Here is a 26,899-nt window from a genome sequence, read left to right as displayed (position 1 = left end):
AATTGCGTAGCTGTAGGTCATATGTGCTTGTGACAAGACTCTGTTGAAATTTTGAAAGTGGCGCTGTGGAGCAATTTTTCTATTGAGGTGTGTATTGTTCTTCCAAATTATAAAATTTTTCACCGGGTCTGATGTACATGGTAATTTTGGTGAGTTTTCGAGTATGTTTAGGGCCTCGAAAACGCGTTTCTTTGTTGGGAATAATAATAATAATCCGAGCAGTTCCAATAGGGTCTTCGCACCCTTTTGGGTGCTCGGACCCTAATAATAACATTAATAATAATACTAATACCAGAACATTGCTAATGATCTTTGCTAAGCTGTGTTGCTTTACAGAAAATGATTAATCAGAGCAACTATTTCTTGTTTGAAAAGTCAATTCGACGAGCAAAGTACACGCAAAAAATATCAAAGAGAAAGTTTCTGATTGTTGGTCTGATTTGAAATCCAGGAGCAGAAAGCCTCCGAGTGAAGCATCGTCCAATCAGATGGAGAAACGTCCGCACAGCTGGAGGGGGTTGAAATGGACCAAGATGGCGGCTCGCTAGGACACTTTACCTTTTATTACAGATGAGCGAAATGTGTTCCTGAAAACGTTTGAGACAAGAAACAAGTTATGCAGTCTGTAACTGTTGCGTTTCCAGCTTCGGCATCCATGTTTGTATTTATTTCTTTACAGCACCGGGAGAGAATGTCAGTAGCTTTTGCATTAGCTTCCTGCTGGGGGTAAAAAATAATTTTAAAAACGTACGCCGGGTTAACGTAAAGTGCAGTATAGTCAAAAAGAATCATTTTACGACATTCTTGTAGTTATTCACATCACATGAAATAGGATGTATAACTTATAATACCCATACACATGAAAACAACTACACCATATTGAATACGGGAGTACATTCATTTCCTATAGAGTAACTCAAAAATAAACAACCATTGTAAATGAGAGCACAAATTTCAACACTTCACAGTGACACCCAGCAACTGCATTTTTACAGGACGCAGCGTTAAAAAAAATTTTTTTTAAATCGCATTTTGTTTTTAATTTTCCAGATTTTCTGGACACATACAACATCCAAACAAAACAACACAAATATTGATCATAGTAAGTCTCAACAAGTTCATTTGAGTGTAACTGACATGCAAAAAAAATGTGCAAACAAGTTTTTCTGGCATGTAAATTTTTGCGCAATTTTGGCCTCGTTGGGATTCCATAGCGGGGAGCTGCGCTATAAAGCCGGTTGGCCGCGTCTGGAGCGGAGGAGCGTCGAGCGTCTTCCAGCTGAAGCACATCAAGATGTCCGATGAAAAGCTGGACAAGAAGAAGACGATAGACCTGAGGAAAAGGCACATCGGGTAAGACAACAGGAAGTCTGCTCTCACGAGTAGTTTTAGTCAGTTTATTGATTTAAAAAAGAAAAGAAACAAAGACATAAAATCCTTATGTAAACCTCTAAAGTTATTCTTCCATAGACACTTATAACGTTGTTTAAGTTGTTAAAGCGACATTATATGAACATTACTAGTTCATTATTGCACCTATTCCTGCTGCAGCATTACTTCATGTCTGTGTCCACTCATGACATCATGACACGAACCCACCATATGACCAGAGTAAAGACACACTCTGCACACTTGCCACTCCTAGTTTTTGCTCCACTGCAGACCGTCTTGTAAGATCTTCTTCAGCCATGACCCCATCAAGATCATCCGAGCCAGGGGCCAGTACATGTATGACGAGACGGGCCAGCGCTACCTGGACTGCATCAACAACGTGGCTCACGGTAAGAAAGTCAACAACAAAACACAAGAGACTCGTTCTGTGTCGCCTGCAGAGGTGTCGCTGGAATGCATAACTAGAATGACTTGACAGACTGCACCGATGCGCCGACAGGTAAAAGGTACGCGAGGCTTAGGAAGCTGCACGACTTGCAGGCTGCAGGAATGTAAACTCTCTGACCTTTCGTTTCACTTCAGCCTCCAATTGTTCCAACTTTCTTGCTTTTCTCAGTGGGCCACTGTCACCCAGATGTGGTGAAGGCGGGAGCTCAGCAGATGGAACTGCTCAACACCAACACTCGTTTCTTGCACGACAACCTGGTCGTGTACGCCCAGAAGCTGCAGGCCACGCTGCCTGACAAGCTGTCGGTGTGCTACTTTGTCAACTCGGGGTATGTTTGCACGTCACACTGTCCAAACGAGAAAAACGGCGTCAAGAAAGCTCAGCCAGACCCACAAACTGTGCACTGGATTGACAGGTGCCTCGGAGCAACAGGGTTCTGCAGAAAAGCACAGGAGATTATAAGACAGGGCTGCAGTCGGGCGAGCTGGAAGCACAGTTTCCTCGAAGCAGCCCCTGAATGTTCAAGTCAAATTAGAAACACTGGAAGAAATAATGCACATTCAGCTCCGTTTGCCTCCCAATAACCTCCCAGTGGTTACTCATTTACCCCCCTGTTGCTGCACCTCTGCAGTGTGTACAGGAATTATCTGGTCCGGGGCAATATAGTGGCAGATAATAATCCATATACGCTCAGATAAACCTGGAGAGAAAACAGAGGGAGGACTAACCGTCTGTACGAAAGTGCACTTAGATAGATAGAAGACAAAGAGGAAATCATATAATACGGAGCCATCTGGACGCCGTCATACGTCTGGTTTGGATTCCCCGAGTTAGCTGCTCAGAGAAATCCAGCACTGGTGTCTGACTTAAAGGCTTATCTAGTAAATAAGTGGGAACCGGTTCGTTCAAGTAGGAAGCAGCTGCACATGTTTCAGATGCATGACTACGCCAACATGCCATAGCCTCACACGTCCCCACGCTGGAGGCCGAGACAGTCTCCCGGTGACATCCTGTGTGTTTTGTGGTGACTGAGTAACTCAAAGTAACCCTTGATCCTTTTGAACTTCAGCTCCGAAGCCAACGACCTGGCGCTGCGGCTGGCGAGGCAGTACAGCGGCCACAAAGACATCATCACGCTGGAAAAGTAGGTGGCCAGAGTTCAGAAAAACACAGTCGGCGATAAGGAGCATCTTCGTATCTCTGATCCAGGCTGATCTGTTTTCTCGCAGCGCCTACCACGGACACGTCACGTCGCTCATCGACATCAGCCCGTATAAGTTCCAGCAGCTGGCGGACGCCGAGCTGAGCCCATTTGTGCACGTGGTGAGTGTGTTTGCCTCCCCCGCTGCCTTATTAAAAGGCCGTGAGTCAGCTCGCCCCGCCGGGTTTTGGCAGGCGGCTGAATGAGAGACGAGAGAATGAATGGAGCATTGGACAGGGTGCAAGGTGCGCCGTCGGTGTCGGACGCACAAGTTGTAGCTGTGTATTATTAACCAAGCAGCCCAAGAGCAGGAAAAAATACACACCAGCAGCTGATTGTGCTGCACAAATATGGCAGGATGTTGTCAGATTCAAAGAAACAGAGATGAAGATGGATTTGTAGTTTGCAGAACATAAGAAATCAGTGGAAAATGTGACAAATTTTAGGAGTTTAAGAGGATTTATGTGGAAAAATGTCTTGTTTTAGTCGATAGATAGATAGATAGATAGATAGATAGATAGATAGATAGATAGATAGATAGATAGACAGATTATTCATCCCATTGGAGAAATTCAAGTCATCCAGGAGCTCACATGTTACATTCAAGAAATATAAGGGAACCATCCATCCATCATCTATACACCGCTTAATCCTCACTGGAGTCGCTGGGGGCTGGAGTCTATCCCGGCTGACTCAGGGTGAAGTCCGGGGACTGAGCGATACCTGAAGATACCTGAAGCAAAGTCAGCTTTTGGATGAAGAATGGGCTCCAGACTGGAACCTCTTTCCAAAACAACTGATGCCACAAATTTAAACACCTCGTGCTAAAGCAGGCACCGAGAAGAAAACAGTGAAGATATCACGCAGAGACACAGAGGACATGCTGAAGAAGTTGGACGCCCTGGCAAAGAAAGATGATGCAAACCCTGAAAGTTCTGGTGAAGAGCCTGAAAAGAAACCCAAGAATGAGGAGGAAGACGAACTTGAAGCAGAAGAACATGATGAAGAGGAAAACGACGACACTGAAAGTCTATTTTGACAGTGGTGAAGATTTTGCTGCAGGCAGCGATGACAACATGGAGAACCCAGAGAGAACCAGCGCTGCACAGGGAGAACATGCAACTCCACGCAGAATGATCCCGGGTGTCTTCACTGGGATGCGAACCGGCGACCTTCTTGCTGCGAGGCAACGATGCTAACCACTGAACCACCTTGCAGCCCTGCTGCAAGTCATATAAATCATTTATTATATTAATGCAGTTCACCTTTAAATTGAACTAAACTGCATTTTGCTGTTTTTCTATTTCCAAAAAAATACACCAATGAGGATGTTTTGCAGCCATAAACTCATCTGAATACTGAAACCAGTGTCGCGATGAGCTTAAAATACAGCTGCAGGACCTTTATTGGTCTGAGCTCAGGTCTCAGTGGTGCAGCTTTGAGAACACTGGTCTCCTGTTGCATGTCAAAGGTGGAACGCTTCTGTTTGCTTTCATATTTAATTCATGATCGCAGACACTCAGGAATCAGTTTGCAGGCTGATCAGGTTTTTTTTAAATGTTCAAACCAAAGCTTGTTTAATTGTGAGAACCTGATTGTATTTTCGAACACTTTTGAGGCTCCAGAATAAATATTTAAATACTTTTTTTCATGTTAAAATGAAGAAGAAATCTGTTTTCTTTATATATCAAACTAGAACAGTTGTGCACTTATCTGAGTTTTGAAAAGATTTAATGGATACAGTGAGAAGAACATGAACTTGCTTCCAACTATGAGCATCTCCAGTGACGTTTTCCTCTCAGAACTCTTTTAAATTTAACTCTAATTGAGGATTTGTGACTCCGATCTCCCTCACAACCCGCCAACAGGCTCCCAGCCCAGACGTGTACCGAGGCCGATACCGAGCGGACCACCCCGATCCGGCCACGGCGTACGCGGACGAAGTCAAGAAGATAATCGACAAAGTCCACAAGAAAGACGGCAAGGTACGCTTTGAGTCTGATAGGAGTTATCAGATACCGCTGGAGGTGTGAGCACCAAGTGTCACTTTTCTTTAACCCTGTAACGCCAAACGAGCTTCTGAGAGCAAATTCATGCACCAAAGATGCCAGATGTAGCAAAAATGATACAAAATAAAACCCATATATGCACTTTTTTTAAATTTTAAGGTCTAATAAACACTCCAGTTAAAAAAATTAGGCAATTATTTCCCAGTTCAGGCTTTACAGGGTTGAGAACGACCACTACATGGGGATTTGCTTTTTCATTTTACATGCAAAAACCACTGTTTTCATGCTGCCTGGAAGTCGCACACACTTTTATTAATCACTAGATCTTCCACCCATCCTTTCTTCTCCTCATCCTCAGGTTCAGGACGAAGACTTTTAGGGTCAGATCCCAGATCCTTGATTATGGAGCGTCTCCAGAGCCAATGACGGATGATTTCAGCTCAGATAATTATACGAATCACCTGTGGAAGTGTGTATGTGATGCTGTGCTGCAGGTTGTGCAGCTTTTTTTCTTTCCTGTCAGTCAACAGATTTCCTCCCGTCAGTGACCGACGGTAACGTTCATGTCTGTGCAAGCGCTTCGTGTTTTTTTTCAGCTGCACAGTGAAGCGATGAACAGGTCAAAGATGCTGGGACACCTTCCCCACTACCTTTTTTTTGGGAGGGTTTTTTTATTTTGCAGCCGGGCTCTACATTGATAGAGCCGCTCTGTTTTTCCTCTCGTGCAGATTGCTGCGTTTATTGCCGAGTCATTGCAGAGTTGCGGCGGTCAGGTCATTCCCCCCGCCGGTTATTTCCAGCAAGTGGCAGAGTGAGTAGCAAAGATTCATGTTGGTACTCGATGAGAGAAAGTGTTTTTACAACCCGCTGGTGAGGAGCAGAAGTATGTCAGACATGTGCAGAATGTGCACAAGTTTGCTTTTGGCAAGAAAAAGAAATGCTTGTATAGGAAAAGATTTTTGTAGCAGCTGTGCTTTGATGATTGATGGTGTTTGGTGCTCCATCCTGAGAGTTTCTGCCCCTCTGCAGACATGTCCGTAAAGCAGGAGGCGTCTTCATCGCCGACGAAGTCCAGGTTGGCTTTGGCCGAGTTGGCACAAACTTCTGGGCCTTCCAGCTCCAAGGAGACGACTTTGTGCCGGATATCGTCACGATGGGAAAACCCATCGGCAACGGCCACCCCATGTCCTGCGTGGTGACGACCAGGGAGGTGGCGGAGGCCTTCATGTCGTCTGGAATGGAGTACTTCAATACGGTAAGAGCATGGTGCAGAATGAAGGAGGACAGCGGTGCAGTTCTTAAATTAGTATTTCTTTAAAACCTACAAAGGCAGCTTGCAGAGGTCACATGGTGTCACTGACCAGCAGTGGCCTCGACTCCACCTCATCCTTGACATGACGTCCGTGTCCATATTTGCCGAGCGTATCGACACATCTGTTTTCCACATTACGGGGGAAAAGACATTCCGTTCAAGGCGGCTTTTTTTTTTTTTTTCCCCTCATCGACCGTCTCGTGTTGCAGTTGTTTCCCATGAATGAAAAAAAACATCATGTTGGATGTAGAGTCAGATGTATTCACAGCCTCCTGTTGGAGAAAGAAACAGATGAAATAAGTTAGCAAAAGTAATAATAAATAAAAATTTTATGGGAATCATGGCATTGATTTTGAATTGTGGTTCAACAGAAATATTTTTTTTTTAATTTTAAAAATAAAAAATGGGACCCAAAAACTAATATTTTGCTGAACAACCCTCTGAGACAATCACTGCAATCAAGTGTTTTCTGTAACTCTCAATCTGTGTTTTTTTATTTTTTTAAATTATTTTTTCAACCACAATAAAAGAAAAAATGTGTTATTTCACTAAATTGTAATTTAGCAAATTTTTATTTATTATTACTTTTTTCAGTTTCTAGTTGTTTGAGTGACTTTTGTGGATTTTGCCTTTTCTTTAATGGAAGCGTGTGAATACATCTGACTGTATTTTCAGTCACTTTTTGTTCCTCAATCAGCTCAGTAATACTTTAAAAGAAAAAACTGGCCCTAATCTTGTTTTTTTTCCAGTTCGGCGGTAACCCGGTGTCGTGTGCCGTCGGCCTGGCCGTGCTGGACGTGATCGTGAAGGAGGACCTTCAGGGCAACGCGCTGCGAGTCGGCCGACACCTGAGCGCCCTGCTGGAGAAGCAGAAGGAGAAGCACCCGCTGATCGGAGACATCAGGTGAACAGACGCTTACAGTCCAACAGACTCCAGGTTTTCATTCGTGCTGCTCACGTCCCCGTAAATCCTGGACAGTGAAACGTTTCCACTTCCTGTCCCTGGTTCTGTGAAACATTTACTGACTCACACACTGAAGCCCTGATTCTGTTCTAAAAGCAAATGCTGAAGAAAATATCTACATTTTTTTCAACTTTGTGTCGCATCCTGCAGAGGTTGTGGTCTCTTCGTCGGGGTGGAGCTGGTGAGGGACAGACTGAAGCTCACTCCGGCCACAGCAGAGGCCCAAGAAGTCATATATAAGTAAGTTAACTCTGCATCCTGTTGTATGAATTCAACCATAAATCTACTCTGCAGCGTTCTGCTATTACAGCTGCTAATCTCACATCCCCTGTTGGTTTAATTGTGATGATAAACGGAGATAATAAAACTTTACGCTCTTCTGCACTGCAAAGTAAGAGCTCATTACAGCGAATCCTGCGTAGTGCGAAGGCATTGAGCAGAGAGATAAGATAAAACCTGATTGATCCTGAGGGCGATTCTTGTGCCAGATGTGGGTCAGAAAGCAACAAAATGCAACACTCAGCAGAAAAACAAGAAGATAGACGTAACTGAAAACAGAATAAAGGAGATAAAAATAAGATTAGAAACTAAAAACCGATGCTGGCAGTGATGATGAGGTGACATCACACAGGAAAATGAGATATTACGGAAATATTGCTCCTGAAAAGTGAAATTTTCGTCGTGATACTGGAGCTGAAATTACACAAACTGTTGAGAAAAGAACATATTTAGCCTTTTATAATTATTATAATCGAACAATCTGAGCTCTGGTGAAGAAATCATTCAAAATCCGGTTATAACGTTGTGTTTATTTAGACTGTAAACACCATAATTCAGATTATAAAGGTGTCTTCTTCATCAACTCTGTGCTTGTGTTGGTTAACTGTCTGTTCTTCTGCCCTGACGTTTACATGATTAGTCCTTCTATCTGCCTGAAAGCTGGTTTATTAATGACATGAATAATGAAGTGTAACCTTCACAGCTCCTGACTGGAGTTTATATATTTAACAGCAGATGCATAATTCAACCCTCGTCCTGGTGCAGACTCCAGAGCCGTACGATCACCTCGCGAGTCTGTCGGTCGTTTTGTTGCTCGTCACTTCCTGTCATCGTCTCCTGCTTCAGTTTGAAGTCGTGCTTTTTTAAATATACCGATGTCTATATACTGCTATCAACACCTAATTTCACAATAAAGTGTTTCTATTCTGTTATACGAGGTGAAGTAGTGGCTCATCAGTGTGTGGGAAAGCACAGATGTTCCCATTTTGCACACAAAGAGGAAGATTTGTTGGTTTCTTTGTGCTCCCCAGTTGTGAAAACTCTTATTTTTTGTCCCGTCCTCCCGCTTCAAGCACATTTCTTCACATGTTCCAATTCGAGGCGGTGTTAAGGTGACACTATTTCAGGACCCATTAAAGATAAATGTCTGATTTTAATGCTGCTATTTCTCATCATTGATCTAGAACGATGACAAATGGTACAAGTAGATCAAATAGTCTGATTATGTGTGAGTTGAAATATGAAAACGAATTAAAGTCAACATGAAAATTCAGGTCATCTTTGAGCACCGATTTAAAAAACATACAGCATAGTTTTTAATATGAACTACGTGGCCACAAAGGTTAAAAAAACAAAAGTTGATTGAGCAGGTGTAGTTAAGTTGTACCACAAAAATGTTGTCAGATCACCTCATCCAGCTGGAACAGAGCTGTGGGGTTGAACAGTGGTTCTCCAAATGTAACTACGATTCTACAGTTTCATTGAGCAGATGCTTTTATAGGGCTGCAGGGTGGCGCAGTTGGTAGCACTGTTGCCTCGCAGCAAGAAGGTCGCCGGTTCGCATCCTGGTGAGGTCTGTGTGGAGTCTCCATGTTCTCCCCGTGCAGCATGGGTTCTCTCCAGGTTCTTCGGTTTCCTCCCACACAGTCCAAAAACATGTTGAGATTAATTGGTGATTCTAAATTGTCCGTAGGTGTGAATGTGAGTGTGCTTGGTTGTCTGTCTCTAAGTGTAGCCCTGTGATAGACTGGTGACCTGTCCAGGTGAACCTGCCTTCGCCCTAAGTTGGCTGGGATAGACTCCAGCCCCCCATGACCCTAATGAGGATTAAGCGGTGTATAGATGATGGATGGATGGATGCTTTTGTCCAAAGCGACGTACATCTGAGAGCATCTAGGATCTAGTCAGGAGAAAACAATCTGGATAACTAAGATAATAATCGTATTTTGGGCATTTTGTTCATTTTGATGGAACAGAAATGACATTTTCAGATATTTTCATCCAAACACCACCATGTGCAGAAAAACCTGCGATTAAAAAAAACCCAAAATGTCTGTCAGTATTTGATAAATTAAGCTTGAATTTCACAAATATATTTATAAATATCAATATTTCATGCTCTAAAATGTCACCAGAAACGTGATGATTTCAGATGAAATGATCCATCTGTGGTAGTTTTTAGGCAGCGATGGAAAAAAATGTTGAAATATAAGAGAAATAATGTTTAGTTTAAATGAGTAAAAATGAAATGAGGAGAATCAAATGATTGTAAACAAGCTGATTTGGGTTGGAAAGAAATGTTTTGTTTGTTTGTTTTGCACAATATGCAGATTAAACTTTCCTAAAATACAAAAAATAAAAAGACATTAATACATAATTAATGTCTAGAGAGTGAACCAGTTAATACTTTAGTTTGATTCTTATATTCATGATAATGTGATTTATTCCCACCAGGTCGTCGTTGCAGCAGCTAATTCTTGCCTCTTGCATCTCTTACATGTGAAATCTGTTGGTGGGATGAAGCTTAAGATTCATTAAACCACTTTTTTTTTTTAACACTCTGACAGTTTGGAGAAGCTCAGGTGTAACTAATTACTCTAATTAGGCCTGATTCCATTCAGAGCTGCTGCTGCTGCTGTGCTTTAAGTTGCTTTACAAAACCCACGTCTTGTCCCAGGCTGAAGGAGCAGCACATCCTCCTCAGCGCCGACGGACCTCACCGCAACGTGCTCAAGTTCAAGCCGCCGCTGTGCTTCACCACGGAGGACGCCGACCTGGTGGTGGAGAAGATCGACCTCATTCTTACAGGTAAAACCTCTCCGTCCTTCTTGAAAGTGTGTGAAGCAGCAGCAGAGCTCTGAGTTGTGTGTTTGTGTGACTTCGCAGAACTGGAGGAGGCGCTGAAGCTGCATGACGCGCTGAACGCCGACAGCAGCAAAAGAAAGGTCAGCGTGAGTCTCCACACACACACAGGAACACAACTGTGGACAAAGATTCAATTCCCACAGTTTGCTCCGTTCACTGATTTTCATTTTATTTGTTTCATCTCAAGCTGCCGGCTGATGAGAACGGACACCAGTGTCACGGTGGTTTAATACGCAGCAGGGGAAGCAGCCAGCAAACCAAACGCCTCAAGACATAAAGAAACAAAGAACAAACTCTTGATCTGTGTCAGGAAAGAACTGATTAAAGAAAACAGGTGCCTTAGCATTTAATCGAATGATGCTGCACATCTCTGGGATTGCAGCGAATTCTCAGGTTTTATCTTTTAAAATCACATTTAGGAATCATTTTCTCAGACTTTATGACTTGGTGCCAAAAAATTGCAACTTATTATTCAGCAAGATTTGTGTATTTTTATTTAAATTTTGTCCAATATTCACCTGATTTTCATTTTAGTAAATCAAACTATGTATATGTGAGATTATGAAATGTGTTTTTGTGAATTTAACCATAAAATCTAGCTTTAAAAATGATGCAATACGTGTGTTTCTCATCGTATCTGGTTGATTTTAAAAGGGAAGTTTTAAACCGTTGTTCATCAAAATGCATTGGGAGGTATGAAAATCTTTATTTTACTTAGTCTGCGTTTAATTACAAGTGTTCAGGAGCTGAAAACAGCTCAAAACTTCAGGAGAGAAGCTGTGCAGAGTAAAAATAAATGTGATCTATGGCGTTCATAAAAGACGGAGATGTTCTCTCGGTCTCAGGAGACACAGATTTGGCTCAAACCCCAGAGCAGAGGTTACTCAGCCTCTTACCAACGGACCAGAGAGCTGCCTGCTGTTTGGCTCGGTCCTTCACAATAAATGGAACCATTGAAATATTTGGTAAGTCAGAATATAGGAAGAAAAAAATCCTCTAGAGGAGAGAAGAGCAGCAGCACTTTGGCACAGCTTCATGTTGGAGTGCTTCACCTCGTGTTCCTCTAGATGCAGTATTTCCTTTTCCTCTTTATTGCTTCTGATGTGACGTATAAATCAACGTTATGCTTCCTTTATGAATTTATTCGTCTCGAGTTTTAGCGGTTGCCATAAATGTGAAGCGTTTGGCTCGAAGGAGCGACAGCTGAGAGCTTCAGGAGATTCAAATCTGTGGCCCTGATGACCTAAAGCATCGTGATTCAGTCCTACTGCTTAGTTTCTCATTTTTGATCAACATTCTCAGGGTTATAAGAGGAATGTGTCCTTAAAATTTGAAGCTGAACGTGGAAGCAAAATGCAAAGAAACATGAGGTGTCGTGACCAGAACCTCTTGTCCTATTAGCTTTTTTTAATGCATCTCCATAAAGTTGTAGAAGAAACTGATCATCTATCTGCAAAAATAATACTGACCCCTCTGCCCCTTGAGATGCAAATTAAAGGTGTCAAAACCCAAATTCTGTTGACAGCATTTGGTATTTTAGCATTAACCAACTGGCATTACGTTTAACTGAAACCAAATTGTTCCAACTCAGCAGATTTGATGCTATTTTTAAAATTTCAGAGTAAAATCTGAAGCAAAATCTAAAATCTCTGCAGTCCAGTTAACATTTCGCTGTGTAAACTCTTCAATTCAGAGGCTCTCGTTATTTAGTCCTTACTTTAGTGCTGACTGGTAGACCTATGGCGCCCCCTTGTGGAGACATTACAACAATTAACATCTCCTGAACACGTCCTCAAATGTATTCATCCCCTTCCATTAAAGAAAAGGCAAAATTCACAAAAGCTACTCAAAACAAAAAGTAATAATAAATAAAAATTTTCTAAATTATAATTTAGTGAAATAACATGTTGCTTTTGAATTTTGGTTGACAAGAATTTTTAAAAAAAAAACAAAACTGTCCTGGACAAATTAGAGCACTTTGAGGTATTCATTCACCATTTCAACAGGATTAACACACACGACGACTGCAAGGAGGTGTGAAAAGAAAGATTTATTTCACAGCCTTGTACAAAAATGCAACTGTGACAGGTTTGAGGTTTTTCTTTTTTTTAACAATGTCTATACAAAAACGTACAACCTAAACATCAGACGTCCATTTAAATGATTCAGCGCTAATCGTGATTCCAAAAAAGTGTTGAACTTCCTTTCCTTCCTCTTCCCCCCTCCCTGTGTTTGAGACACCGACTTCATAGTGCTTCTGGATGTTTATCAAGAAGAAACATGACAGAGTTTATCATAATTACGTGACGGTGCCACATCTGCATCAGTTTCAGTAACTGAGAAAAGGTGGGAAAGGAAGTCGCAAAACACTGAGGAGACAATGTGACTGTCGGTGCAGCCTGGTCTAATTTCTTAAGCAAGGTCAGTGCTTTCAGTCCTACATGATTTATTCAATGAGGGTTCGACGGTATCCATCGTTTTACTGCATGTAGGCCTCCGTCCATCCGTCCAGAGCTGTTGGTTTAAACGCTGTGTCTTTAACCCATGAGGTATCCCCTGAAAAGACAAATAAATCCAGTTAAATTTAGCAGAAACGCAGACTGTTATCCGCCATTTGGACAAGCGTGTAAGAAGACAAAAAGCTTCGACTTACGGCAGCTTCATGCGCATGAACACTCGGGCCATGAAGAAGCTGAGCAGAACGCTGACGAACCCGATGAAGAGCAGCAGGAATCGGTTGAGCTTGGGAATGTTTGGCGCATTGGAGCGGTCCAGGATGATGAAGCCCAGACCTCCCATGGTGAAGAGGAAGCTGGAGGCCAGCCCTTCCATGATGTACTGGCCATTCACTCTGGAGAACACGTTTGTCTGAATTAGTCACGAGTAACTTTGATTTGTTGGCAACATTATGACGAGGGCTCGACTCGTTACCAACTATCGCACTGATATTCAGTATTTTTTATTATCTGTATTGTTATTTTTAACTAATTTCTGACTGATTTATTTAAAAATGTGCAAGTTTGGCTCTCATGCAACTGTCTCTTTCTGTCTATCGTCTTCACTCTTTGGGCTCCATCACTGTCCCGCTAACAGCATTTGATAGATAGATGTTGTAAAATATGTAAAACACAAATAAACAAAACGTAGATCAGCTTCTCCCACAGTAGCTTCTCTGCATTGTCTCACTGTAACTTTCCGAATTTGAAATGATTCTTCTGACACACAAAGCTCCATCGCATTTTAAAGATCTTTGCTCTCAGGGTGGAGTCCTATTTGTGTTACTTAAAGCAGAGTGAGAGCTTTTGGTCGTCAGGCTCCTCTGCTGCAGAACAAGCTCTTAGTTTGGGTTCAAGGGACAGACATCCCCTCTACCTTTAAGACTTTCTTCTTTGATAAAGCTGCTATGAATGGGGGGCTCAGATGACCCTGATCCATACTTTAGTTAAGCTGCTGTGGGTCTAGACTACTGGAGGGCTTCCTGTGATGCACTGAGCACCTCTCCTCTACTATCATCTCCTCCTCTCTCCGTACATTTATCTGCTGCCATCAGATGTCCCTACTTTGTGTGTCCTGATTCAAAAATGTTCTTGTATTAAACTTTGCCAGTTTTCTTGCTCAAAGGTGATCCACATGAATCTTTGGATTTGTTGGGTCTCTTTGATTTCGTCAGATCTTCAACTTGCTGTGTGAAGTGCTTTAATATGTTGTGAATCATAAATAAAACTGACCTGACCCACTTATCGTTCTAGTTGATTGATATTTTATCAGCTCTGATGTAACTATATCAGTCGACCTAATGAAGACTATCTTACCTGTACGCCAAAAAGGCAACTGGCCGCTGGTGTCCATGCTCATCAGTCATTGAACCCACACTGGGAGGTTCCACGATAACATCATAGATGATACCTGAGTGGGTGAACGAAAAAAAAAAAAAAAACACATCATATGACTACAATAATAACACCTTTTAACAGACAAAGCAAGACAACGTTTTGCACAGGAAGACTGTTTCACAGAGATATGCTTTAAGCAATGACTTAGAAGATGTTAATGATCCTGCAAGTCTTAAAATACTAAATGGCTGCAAGTGTAAGCTGTGTGTGAACTTATTGAAGGCAGCTAATATTCACCAGGCCAATAAAGAAAAAATCTAAGATATACATTCAGTTAGTTTGAGGACCTAGCTTAGCTTGTAAGTTAGCCTCCCCTCTTGTATGGTTATCAGTGTACTTACTAGCTTCATTCGCAGGTATTTAAAAATGCAGCCAAAAACCTACAATATCTACCAACATGTAATAGCAAATAAATGAGCATTACCACTAAATGCTACAACATAGCTTTAGCACTGACTGGCTAGCTGTCTTGCTCCAATGTTAGCTTAGCAGCCCCATTTACCTCCTGTGATGAGAAAGTAGGACACAATAACGACCGCGTACACGGTCATAGCAGACGGCATGTGCAGCCATGACGGCTTCTTCAGTTTTATATTCGGGCATTCCAACACAGCAAACGGTATACTGTATAAAGTCTCCATGTCGGACGCAAATATGTGCTACGACTGCTGCCGCTGCCTGAAGTGCGTCTGCGCAGAAACTTCGTTGACGTGTCCCGGAACTACATGGGTTCATGGGTTTGTGTCTTTGTTTTGTTTTGTTTTTTTCAGCCGTGCATTGGTTTTAAGTATTAAAAAAAATAAAAAATCTATGCAACAATGTCACCGTAAATTATTTTTAAGCTAAAAATATTTTATTTATGTTTATATAAATTTTATTTGTAAATCGTTCTGGACGTAACAGTCAGCTGTGAATGACGTCGTCTTAAAGAGACAGTACCTATTTGTAAAAGTCCATACCAACAGTATTTTTAAAGTTACTGACATTATATTCCCCAATTTACCAGTTTCAGATTTCGCTTTTACTTGGTTCAGTGTAATGATGGTGTTAAACACGATAGTCATTTTTATTCTATAGAATAAATCTATCTCCATTGATTACAGTTGCTTTTCATCTTATTTGCTCATTCATGTCTGCTTTATTGAACAATAACCTTGCTTTTCCCCTTTCTCTGCAGGTTTTATTGACATTATGCTATCTAATCATATTTCAAATTAGTCCTTTTCCAGTATCTCCTAAAAGACCCAAATTTTCCTCTTCAAATGTTACCAAAACCAACAGAAAATGTAAATATTTTGGTTTGAAACAACCCTCTTAGAAAGCAATGCAACTCTGAAGCTACCACTGTAAACCATGTTGTAAATTAAATTGAAGAAAAAAACCCAATGCTAATTGTGTTATCTCGTTGTGGCATTTGTCTGCAATAAATCCTAGCTTCTCACTTGAAAGACTTTCGATGATAACCCCCAGTGATGTAGATTGTAAATCACAACAGACAGATGGATTTGTTTGTCATTTTTTATTGTGGCATTACAAATACACATGTTACTTAGATTTCTGGCTCTGTGCCTGTGCCTTCAGCACTTTGACAACGATCTTCTGCTCCTCAATCAGGAAAGCACGCTTGATCCTGAGAACAAAAGCAAAAGAGACAATTTAGACATAATGCATGAACCATTTAAAACTACTTAGGGTATTTTCAGTGTTTCCAATCTGAAGTTTGGACAGAATCCAGGCAAATACTGGCATCAGTCCTGGTTCTCAGCAAGACGAGTCAGGAGATCTCTTACCTGTCGCGCACAGACTTGGCGCACATGGATCCACCATAGGCCCTGCTCACGCGCTTCTTGGTCTTGGAGAGCCTCATCAGAACCTGAGGTCTAACAGCACGGATCTGGAGAAACAAACAGTGACGATGAGAACAGAGCAGGCAGCAAGTAGTGGCGTGAAGAACCGTGCAACAAAACAACCAACTTCTGGTCTGGAGGCTCTTAGATGAAAAAAAAAGACACCTGCCTGAAATACTTCGTCTGTCATCAGAGTGTTGACAAAATTGAAATGTTCACAAGTGTTTCAGTGCACCATGCAATATCCAAATTTTGAGAAATTCACTACAACTAAACTTCCCTCTTCTTCTGATCTTATTCAGGTCTTTCCTACTTGGGTCTGCATGTTCTGGTCTGACGCCTAAGGAACCCCTGTACGCAAGCACAAGACGACGATGGTGACCCACATATTGAGGTGAGCAAACCGGTTCATAATCACTAATGAGCAGCTCTCCACAAAGTCTAACGATGCTCCCTGATTCTGCTGAAACAACTCTGGCCTTCATTCAGTTGTATTTACAGTCGCTGGATTAATATGTTGAGTTTAGAAAAACAATAATAAATCACAAGCCAATCTAAATGACAGAACTAAACTTTTTATTCCCCATGTCCTCTATGACTAGAAATCAAAATTCAATATCCTCCGACTGATGTTGTGGCACTTCTTTGCTGCTAAACATGAATCTCCAAATTAATTTCTTAATTTTAAGTTTCCTACATGGTTCAGCAAATGTGAAAAAACCCTTCACTCCTGGCAGTTGGATTCGTGTCCCTCAAGTACGCTGGCCGTACAATTAGCAGCATCCGCCGTCAGTAAGTAAAGTATTGACGTGTTCTCGTAACAGCAGAACCTAAAGTAAACTGAGCACTACAACAGGAGCAAATTAAAAAGTGGTTACTGAATAGAGACGAGACAGTTTTAGGACTCAACTTCAGGAATAAAGAGCAACACCAGCAACACATGCGACCTGCTGAACAGTCAGAAAAGTCGTCTGAAGCTCAAACCTAAAAATAATCTGATCTTTTTAAGACAACAAACTACAAAAAACTGTGCTGTAGCTGCAGCAAACGAAGCAAAGGGTTGTGCAGGATCATCCCACCTCATTTATTCAGTGAGTAACCACATGCAGAACACTAACTTGGGTTTACTAGTTCAAAACTTGTTCTTCTTCCCAAACTAGTAACTGTGAATTAACAGCACTGACTACTCTGACCCATGTTGCAATATTATGTATCATCAAGCTCCAGATCAATATTCACGATAGGAGCATTACCACATATGATGGCATCAACAGTGTGACAGTCACACATGAATTTGTTGAACCACTGAGTTTGATCCACTTCATAATGGACAATGCGGCTTTTGCATTAACTGAAATTTGATTGAAAAGCAATTTATCCAGTGCTGCTCCTAATGTCGTTTAGTGATATCTGTATCTACTGAGACCACCATGAGCATCCTCCAGACCTCGCCAACGAGCAGACTGACCACACACACACAGAGGGAAAACCAAAGCACCATCACCAAGGTCCAACACATCTACTTACTCCACGCAGTCTTCCTGGGTAGATGCCGCATGACGACTTGGGGGCTTTGCCGACCTTCTTGGTGTACAGGTACACGATGCGGTTACCAGGAGTCCGGGACCTGCACGGACAGAGAGAGTCATTGTTATGTGACTGTAGCACATGAGGCAGCAGCTTCAGGACCACAGATGTAGGACCCCCGTTTTATTAACTTTACTGCAGAAACACCACCTGGCCAATTAAATGATTGCCTACGCAGATATGTTGTTGGAGGTTCCGTCAACCTAAATACCTTCCAGCAAACAAGTTATGCCTTTGAATGTTTATTTCATCCACAACTGCACAGTCGTTTTATGCCAGAGTATGAAGGCTAAACCAACAAAAACCTAGCTTCCCATTGGAGGAAACAAGCAGTTGCCATTATTTTCTGGCCCCAAAAAAGCTTAAGAAGACCAGGGGTCCTACATGGGCTCCTACCTGCAGGCACATGATACTGGAAAGAGCACCATCAGCTAGTCACAACTGCAGGGATGCTAACAGCTCCTGCAACTCAACAGACACCGAAGAAAGCTCACTTACAGTCTGGTTTTGTTGGAGGCGGTGTTGTAGGACAGCCTACGGCGGTAAGTCAGGCGCTGCACCATGTTGAAGCTGGAAACAGACAAGAAATCAATGAAACGTGAGGAGCCATGCTAGCATGCTAACAATATTAGCTTGTGGTGCTAGATAACAGTAACGGTAGCCAACTAAGTCGAAACCGAATTTGTTGGTTTAATTAACAAGCAACGTAAAAATGTGGCTGGCTTCAATGCTACGTATGAATTTAAACGCTGTTAACTTATCCACAGCCGCCAGTTAGCTTGTTAAGCTAGCGGCCTCTTCACCACTCAGAGTAGCCATCTTAAAAATGTCGCCCAAAACTGATCAAGTCTTAAAATAATCACATCGTTAGAAAGAATAACTAAATATGACTTCCATCGCCACTTGAAATCGGCCACATTTGCCTCTAAAACGAAGGATTACGGTCGATTATAGACGCATAATGTTTCGGAGGAAAGCAGGAGCCGCCATACCTGCTGTCGCCGTAACGGGAAGAGGAAGGAGTCGGGCCGGCGTGAAAGGTTAACGCCGCTCCGGCGGCGCCAACACCGCCCCCTGCCGGTGCTCCAGGCTCACTGCACGCTGCCGGAGTCACAATCATAATGAGTTTTATATGTAATTAATAAATAAATTCACTTTTCATTTCTCAAAGTGCTACATTAAAGATTTAAAGGGATAAAACATAAAACAAACAGGAAAAATAACGCAAATGAACACTTCAGGGACACGTTTATTTAAAATCTTTGTTAACTATTGATCAATATTGATCAGTTTATGTCATTTACAGTCCAGTTTATATTTTATAGAGCGATTTTTTCTTCCCATTAACATTTATATGAATGTAAAAATCAATGGGCTTCTATGACATATGAGCACCCACATTTAAAAAAAAATGTTTTTACATAATTGATTGTTTAACAGATTTTTATTTTATTTTATTTTATTTTTTACAGAAAAGTATTCAATTACAGGTTCATCCTGAAAATGATATATTTAAAAAAAATAGCAAAGGCCAAAATATTTAATATGACTATGGCCATTTCACTGTATTACAAATTAACAAGTGCAATAAAACTTGTATATTATAAAATATGTGCAATTACCTTCTCATGTTATCTATTTTTAACACTTTTAAAAAAAAGTGCCCTTATTTTATTTTTTATAATTATATGTGTATTTTTTTTTTACAATTATTATTGCTGCTGCTGCTTTTATTTTTAATTATTTTATTCTATTCTATTTTTATTTTTATTTCATTTTTTTACTCTATATAAAGCTGACTTGAGAAAATGCACAGAGAATTCCAGTGTGCCTGCAGAGTAATGTACCGTGCAAATGGCTTTATTCTACGTCAAAAATCTGTATTTTTTTTACAAACAGAAATTCTTGAGGACTGGGAAAAAGTTTTTGTCTTGTGTTTTCGCTGCAAGACAAATGTTTGCTGTGTTAAAATCCTCTTGAGAGAACCCAGTGTGCTCAGGTTAGAGTAGATATGTTGACATGTCAGAGTGAAGAATGCAATAATGGTGTTTGAAGAAGAAGAAGATCTGTGGAAGTGACAGTAAATGAACAGAGCTTGTTAATTAATTGCATTACAAATACAATGTGTTGATTGTCCAGTAGATGGCAGCAGATGGCGGCCTTGTTAGTACTTCATGTGTTCTTTAACATAAGGACTAGGATGGAAAAGTCAAATTACAGACATTTCAAAACCTATTTAGTACAGTTTCCACATGAATACACTCCAACTTTGGAGATAATTCAGAGAACATTTGGTTTCATTTATTTTTTAACACGTAAAGAATCTTTCTATGGACACAGATGCACATGCAAAGCCCCTTTTATTTCATGAACAATAAGATAGTTTGTTTGTTGAACAAGGTTTGATGGAGAAGATCAGATTCAAGAACATTATTTTCAATTGCAAATCAATGCACAACCATCTGGAGTTGGTCAAATGTTAGCAAAAGTGAGGCTTGTGAGGCATATAGAAGGTGACTCAGTTTAGCTTTACTTTATTCTGCAGCAGCAATAATAATAATAATAATAATATTGATAATAACATCAGCATTAATTATGTGCCACCTTTCTAAAAGTTTCAAAGTGCTGCTCAAAGCAGTAAAACCAGAGCTAAGAAATTTTTATCCTCGTCACTTTGGTTCAAAGTGTGTTTAAGGATGGATTCATAGATTTGATTACTTTTACTTTCCAGCCTCTGATTGCTCTGATTAGGTCCTCTTCTGTCTATTTTAGGGGCTCGGCTCAGAACTGAAGGGGACGGAGATAATCTGCACGAAGAAATCAGGTCGACTGAGTAAGTAAAAAAACACACTTTTATCTGAGTTTGTTAGAGTTTTTATTTCCTTTCACATGTTTTTTCATGTCTTTCAGCATCATTTTTACCCCGTGTGTTATATATACATCATGCTTTGTCTTTTAATTTTGAATGATTTTACAAATATACAGTTTAAATTAACAAGGTTTGAAGCTAACAGGAAACAGGAAGCTATCACATGTACAGACATGTAGGAGTTTATAAGTCCAGCTTCATTCTAGTCGGTTTTAGACATTATCTTAATATTTTTGTGGGTTTTTTTCTCTTTTTTTCATTTTAATAAATGCAAAAAAAATGCGCGACTTATTATTTTGCTGCCTCATGAAGCCCTGCATTATAAATAAAGATTATAATATTATAAAACCAAGCAGACAAAAGTCCAAACGTAAATAAATAACCGCAATACAGAAGACAAAGAACCAAGCAGACTGGCATTGTAGATATGTGTTTTTAAAAAAAAAGTAAGAAAAATATGAATGGACATTAATAATTGGCTGCAATAAAAGCAATTAAAAATAAGTTTTCGAGATTCTTTAGGGGGAAATTCCAAAGCGATGAGGCTCATTAGAAGCTAAAAGATTAAAAATGTGAGTTGGAGGCCTTAAAAACATGTAATAAAATATTTAAATCAGTTTCAAAACTAACCGGTAAAAAGAACACTGGAAAAATCTCACCATCATTTTCTAAATAAAATAAAAGTTTATTCTGAAATGTCTCCGGTTTTCAACAAAAATGCCGACTATTAGCATAAATTGGCATAATGTGACCACTGAGCAATAATATTCTGACAGATTTGAAACTTTTCCGACCATCCACATAATCAGCCCCTTAAAAAAAAACCCTAAAAGTTCTCAAGTGCATTTAGACACTAAAAAGGCTTCGACGCACGCTGAGAGCAGCTCCCAGGTAGCGGCGAGCGAACCTCTCTGAAGATGAGAGGAACGGCTCAAAATGGCCTCCGATCAAAGAGCTGCTGTGTCACCAGCAGACATTTGCCAAGTTCAGCCAACAGATGGAGAACTTGGCATTCTTTTAGGCGAAGCATTTGGCAAAGGCAAAGTTCAGCGACAACACATGGCTCCGAGCGGCGCGCTGGCATCTTCCGCCTCCAGTTTTAAGGGCAGGAAACCGACTGTCGAGTTTAGAGCCCAAGTTGGAACTTGGATTTTTTTCTTTTTTACACGGAGAAGTCGAGTGTTTGTAGATGAGTCACCTGGAAATTAAACTGACGGGTATTTAAAACTCTAATAACTGTGAATTTATTGGTTTTGGGAAAGAAAATCCAGCAAAAATTTCGTATAAGAGGCTCGATTTGTAGTAAACATGAACATTTTTATTCTCAAGATCAGAAAGGTCTCATACATCCGGTGACCTCTGGAGCATGTTCTACACGACCTGTCGGTGGGCGGCGGGACTGATTTGATCGAGTCCAGATGTGACGTGACCCGGGATTAACCCGATCTTTACGAATATCAAGGTCTCGGGCGAAGGGTGCCAAGAAGATTTGCAGCGACTCCAAGGGACGCCGAGGCTCACGCACACGTCCAAAATAATTAGTAACATCTGCGGGCGAGTCTGTCTTCGTTTTTTTTTTTTTGTTGCCAGAATTAATTATCCCAAAACGCTTAATTAAGTCGCTGCGAACGAATATCGGTTAACTCGGTTGGGTAATTGGACGGGCTTTTTGACGACCTGTGCGTCTCGGTCGGCCCTAACTAGTCGAAGATGACCCATATCACCTTAAGTGCACTTGATTACGCAAGCCGGTCCGACCCCCGCCCCCCCTCTCTCCACATCTCCTTGTAATCTGTGTAATCTGCTGAGATTTAAACCTGCTGCTCCTGTTTAATAAATCCACTGCGATTAAAATAGGATTACAGCTCTGCTTTCGCCTTCCTAATGACATCAGAGCATGAAACATTTTTTTGACTTTTCTTTTTTTTTTTTTTTTTTTTTNCTTGTAATCTGTGTAATCTGCTGAGATTTAAACCTGCTGCTCCTGTTTAATAAATCCACTGCGATTAAAATAGGATTACAGCTCTGCTTTCGCCTATGTTTTGGCAGCCAAACATGAAACATTTTTTTGACTTTTCTTTTTTTTTTTTTTTTTTTTTAGTTGTTTGGGGTTTTTTTTTTTCTCTCTCGGCATTTTCCAACTATCCCTCCCTACCTACCAACCAGACGGGATGATTTCTCAACTTTTCCCTCCCTCCCACCTTCTGAAACCTCAGCCCCGGCAGCCCAGCAGGTCAGCCCATCTGTGGGGCTGCTGACAGAAGGATTAACTTTATAATGCAGCACACATCCTGTATCGATGCCGTGCCCCCTTGCACATCGCACTTCTCAATGACAGATAACAGCCAGAGGGAATAATGCCGCGGCGTCGCTCGCTCCAAAACGCAGAAACACACGATGGGATGCGCGTAAAGCCGTGAAATATTAAACAGCCCCGCGTTCAGCCTCGGCAAAGGTCACGAGGACGCGCCGCACGTGCTCCTGCTTTTAGTGACGTGAAATGAGGGAGAGCAAATCGATGGCGCTCTTTTTTTTTTTTTGTCCCCGGTCGTCCTTCCGTAGCGTCGTCCCGTAAGCGCTGTGAGGTCACAGCAGGCGAAGCATTGATTGGATCTTTTGCTTGAGGTAGCCTCCTGACCCCACAAATCTGGTCAGGAGAAATGTTCAAATGCTAAACTTTCAGCGCAGTCGTACCAAAGCACAGAGTCGCGCACACACAAAAGGCTCTTGGAGGTAATTGAGTTTTACATTTTCCCAAGTTCGTCATCCTGATGGAGCCCTTGTGCAAACTTGTCTCGGCCAAAACACACAGAAACCGGCTCCCTGCTGCGGAGTGCATTTGAATAGTTTACATACTGCCGAGTCCATTAACACTCTGAGCAGCTTCTTGCTCACGTTTGTCACCACCGTGGGCTCATTTTATATAAATTCCTGCACCTCGACCGAAACGGCAATGACTCGAAATAGAGAGAAGTCAAAACAAAAGTAGAAGTTCTTCTTTATTTCACTAAAATCAAAGAAGCCAGACGTTAATCTACACAACATTTTCCCAAGTGGGCTCCACATGCTGTACATATTTTACTTTTTACAACCTCTACAAGCCAGTAATGAGCTCTAGAAAGATGTTTCACCATGCTGAATGTATCCTCCAACAACTTCTGCATACCATTTATGAGCCATGCTGCATTTATGATGTTGATCAAGTAAATCTTTTTAAGTTGTTTCCATAGATATCCGCTTTGTGCAGACAGATTTTTGTCATGTCAGTGTTTGTCACAGCTGATGTAGAACTTTATAGGTCTATTTTTGGCCAATTTCTAAATAAGATTGTAATTAAATAACACAATTCTGAGCTTCGATTTGGTTGGTTTTCCCAAACAGAAGTGCAAGATGCATTCAAGGACTGTGGGAAATCTGAAGATTCTGTCTGTTTTTGCAGTTGGTGGCACTGGTAACTGGTGTCATTTTGACAGTTTTCTAAAACAACAACATGTCTTTCAAACCCACCAGCAGGTTTTGGAGTTCAGAGAGTTGGGATTCAGTGCATTTAAGTTGTTCAGATTCTGAGTAAACACCCCAAAATTTGGCAGAAGACCAGTTTCAGTTGATTGAAATGTTGCATCCTACCTACTTACTGTATTTAAGGGTTGTAGCTGTGATTAAATACAGTGAATTTATGTCTTATCATCAAGGATCATAAATGTACTTTCCATTTTATGTTTTAAAGTTACACATGGCAGGTTTTTAATGAAGCAATGTGTCTGTAAGCTCAGTGGTGTTGGTGTTTACCACCTTAGGTCAGACTAAAACTGTTGAAATTTTGTACAGATCTTAGAGCAGGGGTGTCCAATCCTGGTCCTCAAGGGCCACAGTCCTGCATGTTTTAGATGTTTCCTTCTTCCGACACACCTGATTCAAATGATCAGCTCACCAGAAGCCTGATAACGATCCTGATCATTTGAATCAGGTGTGTTGGAAGAAGGAAACATCTAAAACATGCAGGATTGTGGCCCTCGAGGACCAGGACTGGACACCCCTGTCTTCGAGGATCCATCCAAATAATTTTCTCCATTTTTGTGCCGGCAAGAACTTGAGATTTTAGTTTTCTACTGAAATGTCTTCACAAAGATTGAATAATGTAACATAAGCAGCTCCATCTTGGTCAAAACTTTTCATTAGTCCATATTTCAGTTTGCCCCATACGATGGTTTATCAGCAAACATCTCCAAATGCAACACCTGTTAGCTCGACTAGCTTTAGCAATGCTAACACGTCCAAACTTTTAAGTTTTTATCGTGAGCTGTCTGGCAGTGTGAAGCTTTAAGCTAAACACTGACACAGTACAGCTTCACAGAGCTGCTGGAATAGCTGCTGACTCACAGTCTGGTCAGAAAGGATGTTATCAATATGTTTAAACATTAAGGTCTGACATGTACCTTTTTTTATTCCCTATATATCCATCTATAAGAACATTTAACAATTTGTAGCTGGCAGAGCGGAGAAAAACCATCATGTTGGGTGTCTCTGAGGTATACACAATATTCAAGAAGCAATAATAAAGCAACACAATGATGCAATGTTATAAAAAAAAAACACCCTAAAAGTCTAGTAGAATAGTTGACTGATTTAAAACAGACGAAAAATCACACCATCCACACATTGCATGAATTAAAATAGTCAGATTTCGGATCATAGACTGTATAAAAGATGGACGTGGCTACTGTGACGTCACCCGTTGGTTTCTGCACTGAGAAAATGAAGCCAGGGTTTTGCTACTTCCTGGTTGACATCTTGGATTTTTGGAGCCAGTGACGCAAAAATCATCGGAGGGGGGCGGAGCCATAGGAGCAGCGATTGGTCAGACGGATTGAGAGGCGGGCCCTCTCTGCCCGCCCACATTTACCGCCTTCTGCTCGCTTCGTCTGTATGGTCGCTGCCGACTGTCAATCAAGCCAGCCACGCCCCTTGCCCCGCAAAATGTTGACGATTTTTTAAAAATTCAGTATTGATTTATTTTCAGATTGATCTCTGGATTTGACCATGAAAACTAAAAAGAAAAAAAATCCTGATCCAATTCATTTCTATGGGAGCCAGGGCTTTTTGGAGCCAGGACTAGCGGACGTAGTGATATTGCAGGTTTTTGACACTTCCGGGTTGGCTTCATTTTTCAGGGCCGCTTGCTACGTCCATCTTTTATACAGTGTATGTTTCGGATCGGCTGCTTTGCCGTAAACCTTGGATGTACCGTGTGTTAAGATCCACCAGTGAAAGCAGCGTCTTACTTTCACATTGTGTGTTTTCTATCTAATCATCCCCAGCACTTAGTGACCAGACCTACTCGTGGATTATCAATTAGTTAATCTCTTTAGCGCTACTGCTGCTGCTAAATAAAATGAATATTCCCATTAACCCCCCTTCCCCCCGTTTTCAGCTAACGTGGTCTCTCCCGTTTTTACCTCAAAACAATCTTTTGTGTCAGACCGTTTTTTCTTTTGGGCAAATGTGTTTGTAAAAGTGCCATTGATTCACCATTCACTAGCTGAGCATCCCATTGGCGCCTCTACCCATTTTGTTTCGCTGACCGCGTTTTCCTAAGGGGGCAGGTGGTCTGTCCAAGCCTCTTTGTACAGACTTGTGGGGGCGGCGGCGGTAGCGATGGTGGTTGGGGTTGCTAATATGAGGCTTTCAACATCTAATCCGGAGCAAGTCTCTTAGAAAAAGCTTATCCTGGGACTCTCCAGTTTCACCGCTTTCCTCATTTACGAGACCAGCAAAGTGTTGGGTGTCGGTTATTAATAAAAACGACTTGTTCAACAGGGCTAATTCAATACCTCATTCAATTGTACTTCCCCTCTTCGCCGGAAAAACCTGCTTGGTTATCATCACCCTATCTATCCCCCGCTGCCCCCTGCCCCATTGCTGACAAATCCATACAACTATGTGGGACACAAAGGCTCGGATTTAGCTGCCGGGCCAAAGTGAGGGTGGGTCGGGTGGGGTGGGGGCGCATGGAAATTTCTGTTGTTTTTGTCACGGCACAGATTTCAGACAAATCAAAACAAGCATCGCCGCGTCCAAAAAAAAAAAAAAAAAAGAACCCTTCCTCTCCAACCCACATGACCCGTGACCAGTCATCACTTTTATCCTGGAAATGCAGCCAGATCAGGAGCGTCCGGTGCTGCTGGTGTGGGGAGGAGGGGCTCGCGTCCGCACTGTGGGACCATTCATTGTTG

At 41.4% G+C, this 26,899-nt stretch overlaps 3 protein-coding genes across 3 annotated transcripts; 1 reads left to right on the top strand and 2 right to left on the bottom strand.

The window, feature by feature from the left end:
- Nucleotides 1-1,234: 1,234 nt before the first annotated feature.
- On the top strand, nucleotides 1,235-11,081 carry etnppl (ethanolamine-phosphate phospho-lyase). Its single transcript, XM_008303846.1, has 13 exons — nucleotides 1,235-1,353; nucleotides 1,663-1,781; nucleotides 2,009-2,168; nucleotides 2,910-2,984; nucleotides 3,070-3,163; nucleotides 4,910-5,026; nucleotides 5,779-5,861; nucleotides 6,080-6,305; nucleotides 7,112-7,266; nucleotides 7,477-7,566; nucleotides 10,283-10,413; nucleotides 10,492-10,550; nucleotides 10,658-11,081. The coding sequence occupies exons 1-13, from the start codon at nucleotides 1,295-1,297 to the stop codon at nucleotides 10,745-10,747; spliced, it is 1,458 nt and encodes a 485-aa protein (XP_008302068.1). The 5' UTR covers nucleotides 1,235-1,294; the 3' UTR covers nucleotides 10,748-11,081.
- A 1,420-nt stretch (nucleotides 11,082-12,501) lies between these two features.
- On the bottom strand, nucleotides 12,502-15,078 carry ostc (oligosaccharyltransferase complex subunit). Its single transcript, XM_008303845.1, has 4 exons — nucleotides 14,866-15,078; nucleotides 14,283-14,376; nucleotides 13,124-13,321; nucleotides 12,502-13,026 (listed from the first exon to the last, which is right to left on the bottom strand). Exons 1-4 carry the CDS (start codon nucleotides 15,002-15,004, stop codon nucleotides 13,008-13,010), a joined length of 450 nt encoding a protein of 149 aa, XP_008302067.1. The 5' UTR covers nucleotides 15,005-15,078; the 3' UTR covers nucleotides 12,502-13,007.
- A 789-nt stretch (nucleotides 15,079-15,867) lies between these two features.
- On the bottom strand, nucleotides 15,868-18,835 carry rpl34 (ribosomal protein L34). The gene is made up of 5 exons (XM_008303844.1): nucleotides 18,790-18,835; nucleotides 18,296-18,367; nucleotides 17,738-17,837; nucleotides 16,154-16,257; nucleotides 15,868-15,993 (listed from the first exon to the last, which is right to left on the bottom strand). Exons 2-5 carry the CDS (start codon nucleotides 18,358-18,360, stop codon nucleotides 15,909-15,911), a joined length of 354 nt encoding a protein of 117 aa, XP_008302066.1. The 5' UTR covers nucleotides 18,361-18,367; nucleotides 18,790-18,835; the 3' UTR covers nucleotides 15,868-15,908.
- Between the last annotated feature and the right edge of the window lie 8,064 nt (nucleotides 18,836-26,899).

The sequence above is a fragment of the Stegastes partitus genome, unplaced genomic scaffold, assembly GCF_000690725.1.
Source record: "Stegastes partitus isolate 25-593 unplaced genomic scaffold, Stegastes_partitus-1.0.2 Scaffold2079, whole genome shotgun sequence".
NCBI classification, from domain to species: domain Eukaryota; kingdom Metazoa; phylum Chordata; class Actinopteri; family Pomacentridae; genus Stegastes; species Stegastes partitus.
Note: the sequence above shows the minus strand (reverse complement) of the source record. Positions and strands in the feature narration are given on the sequence as shown.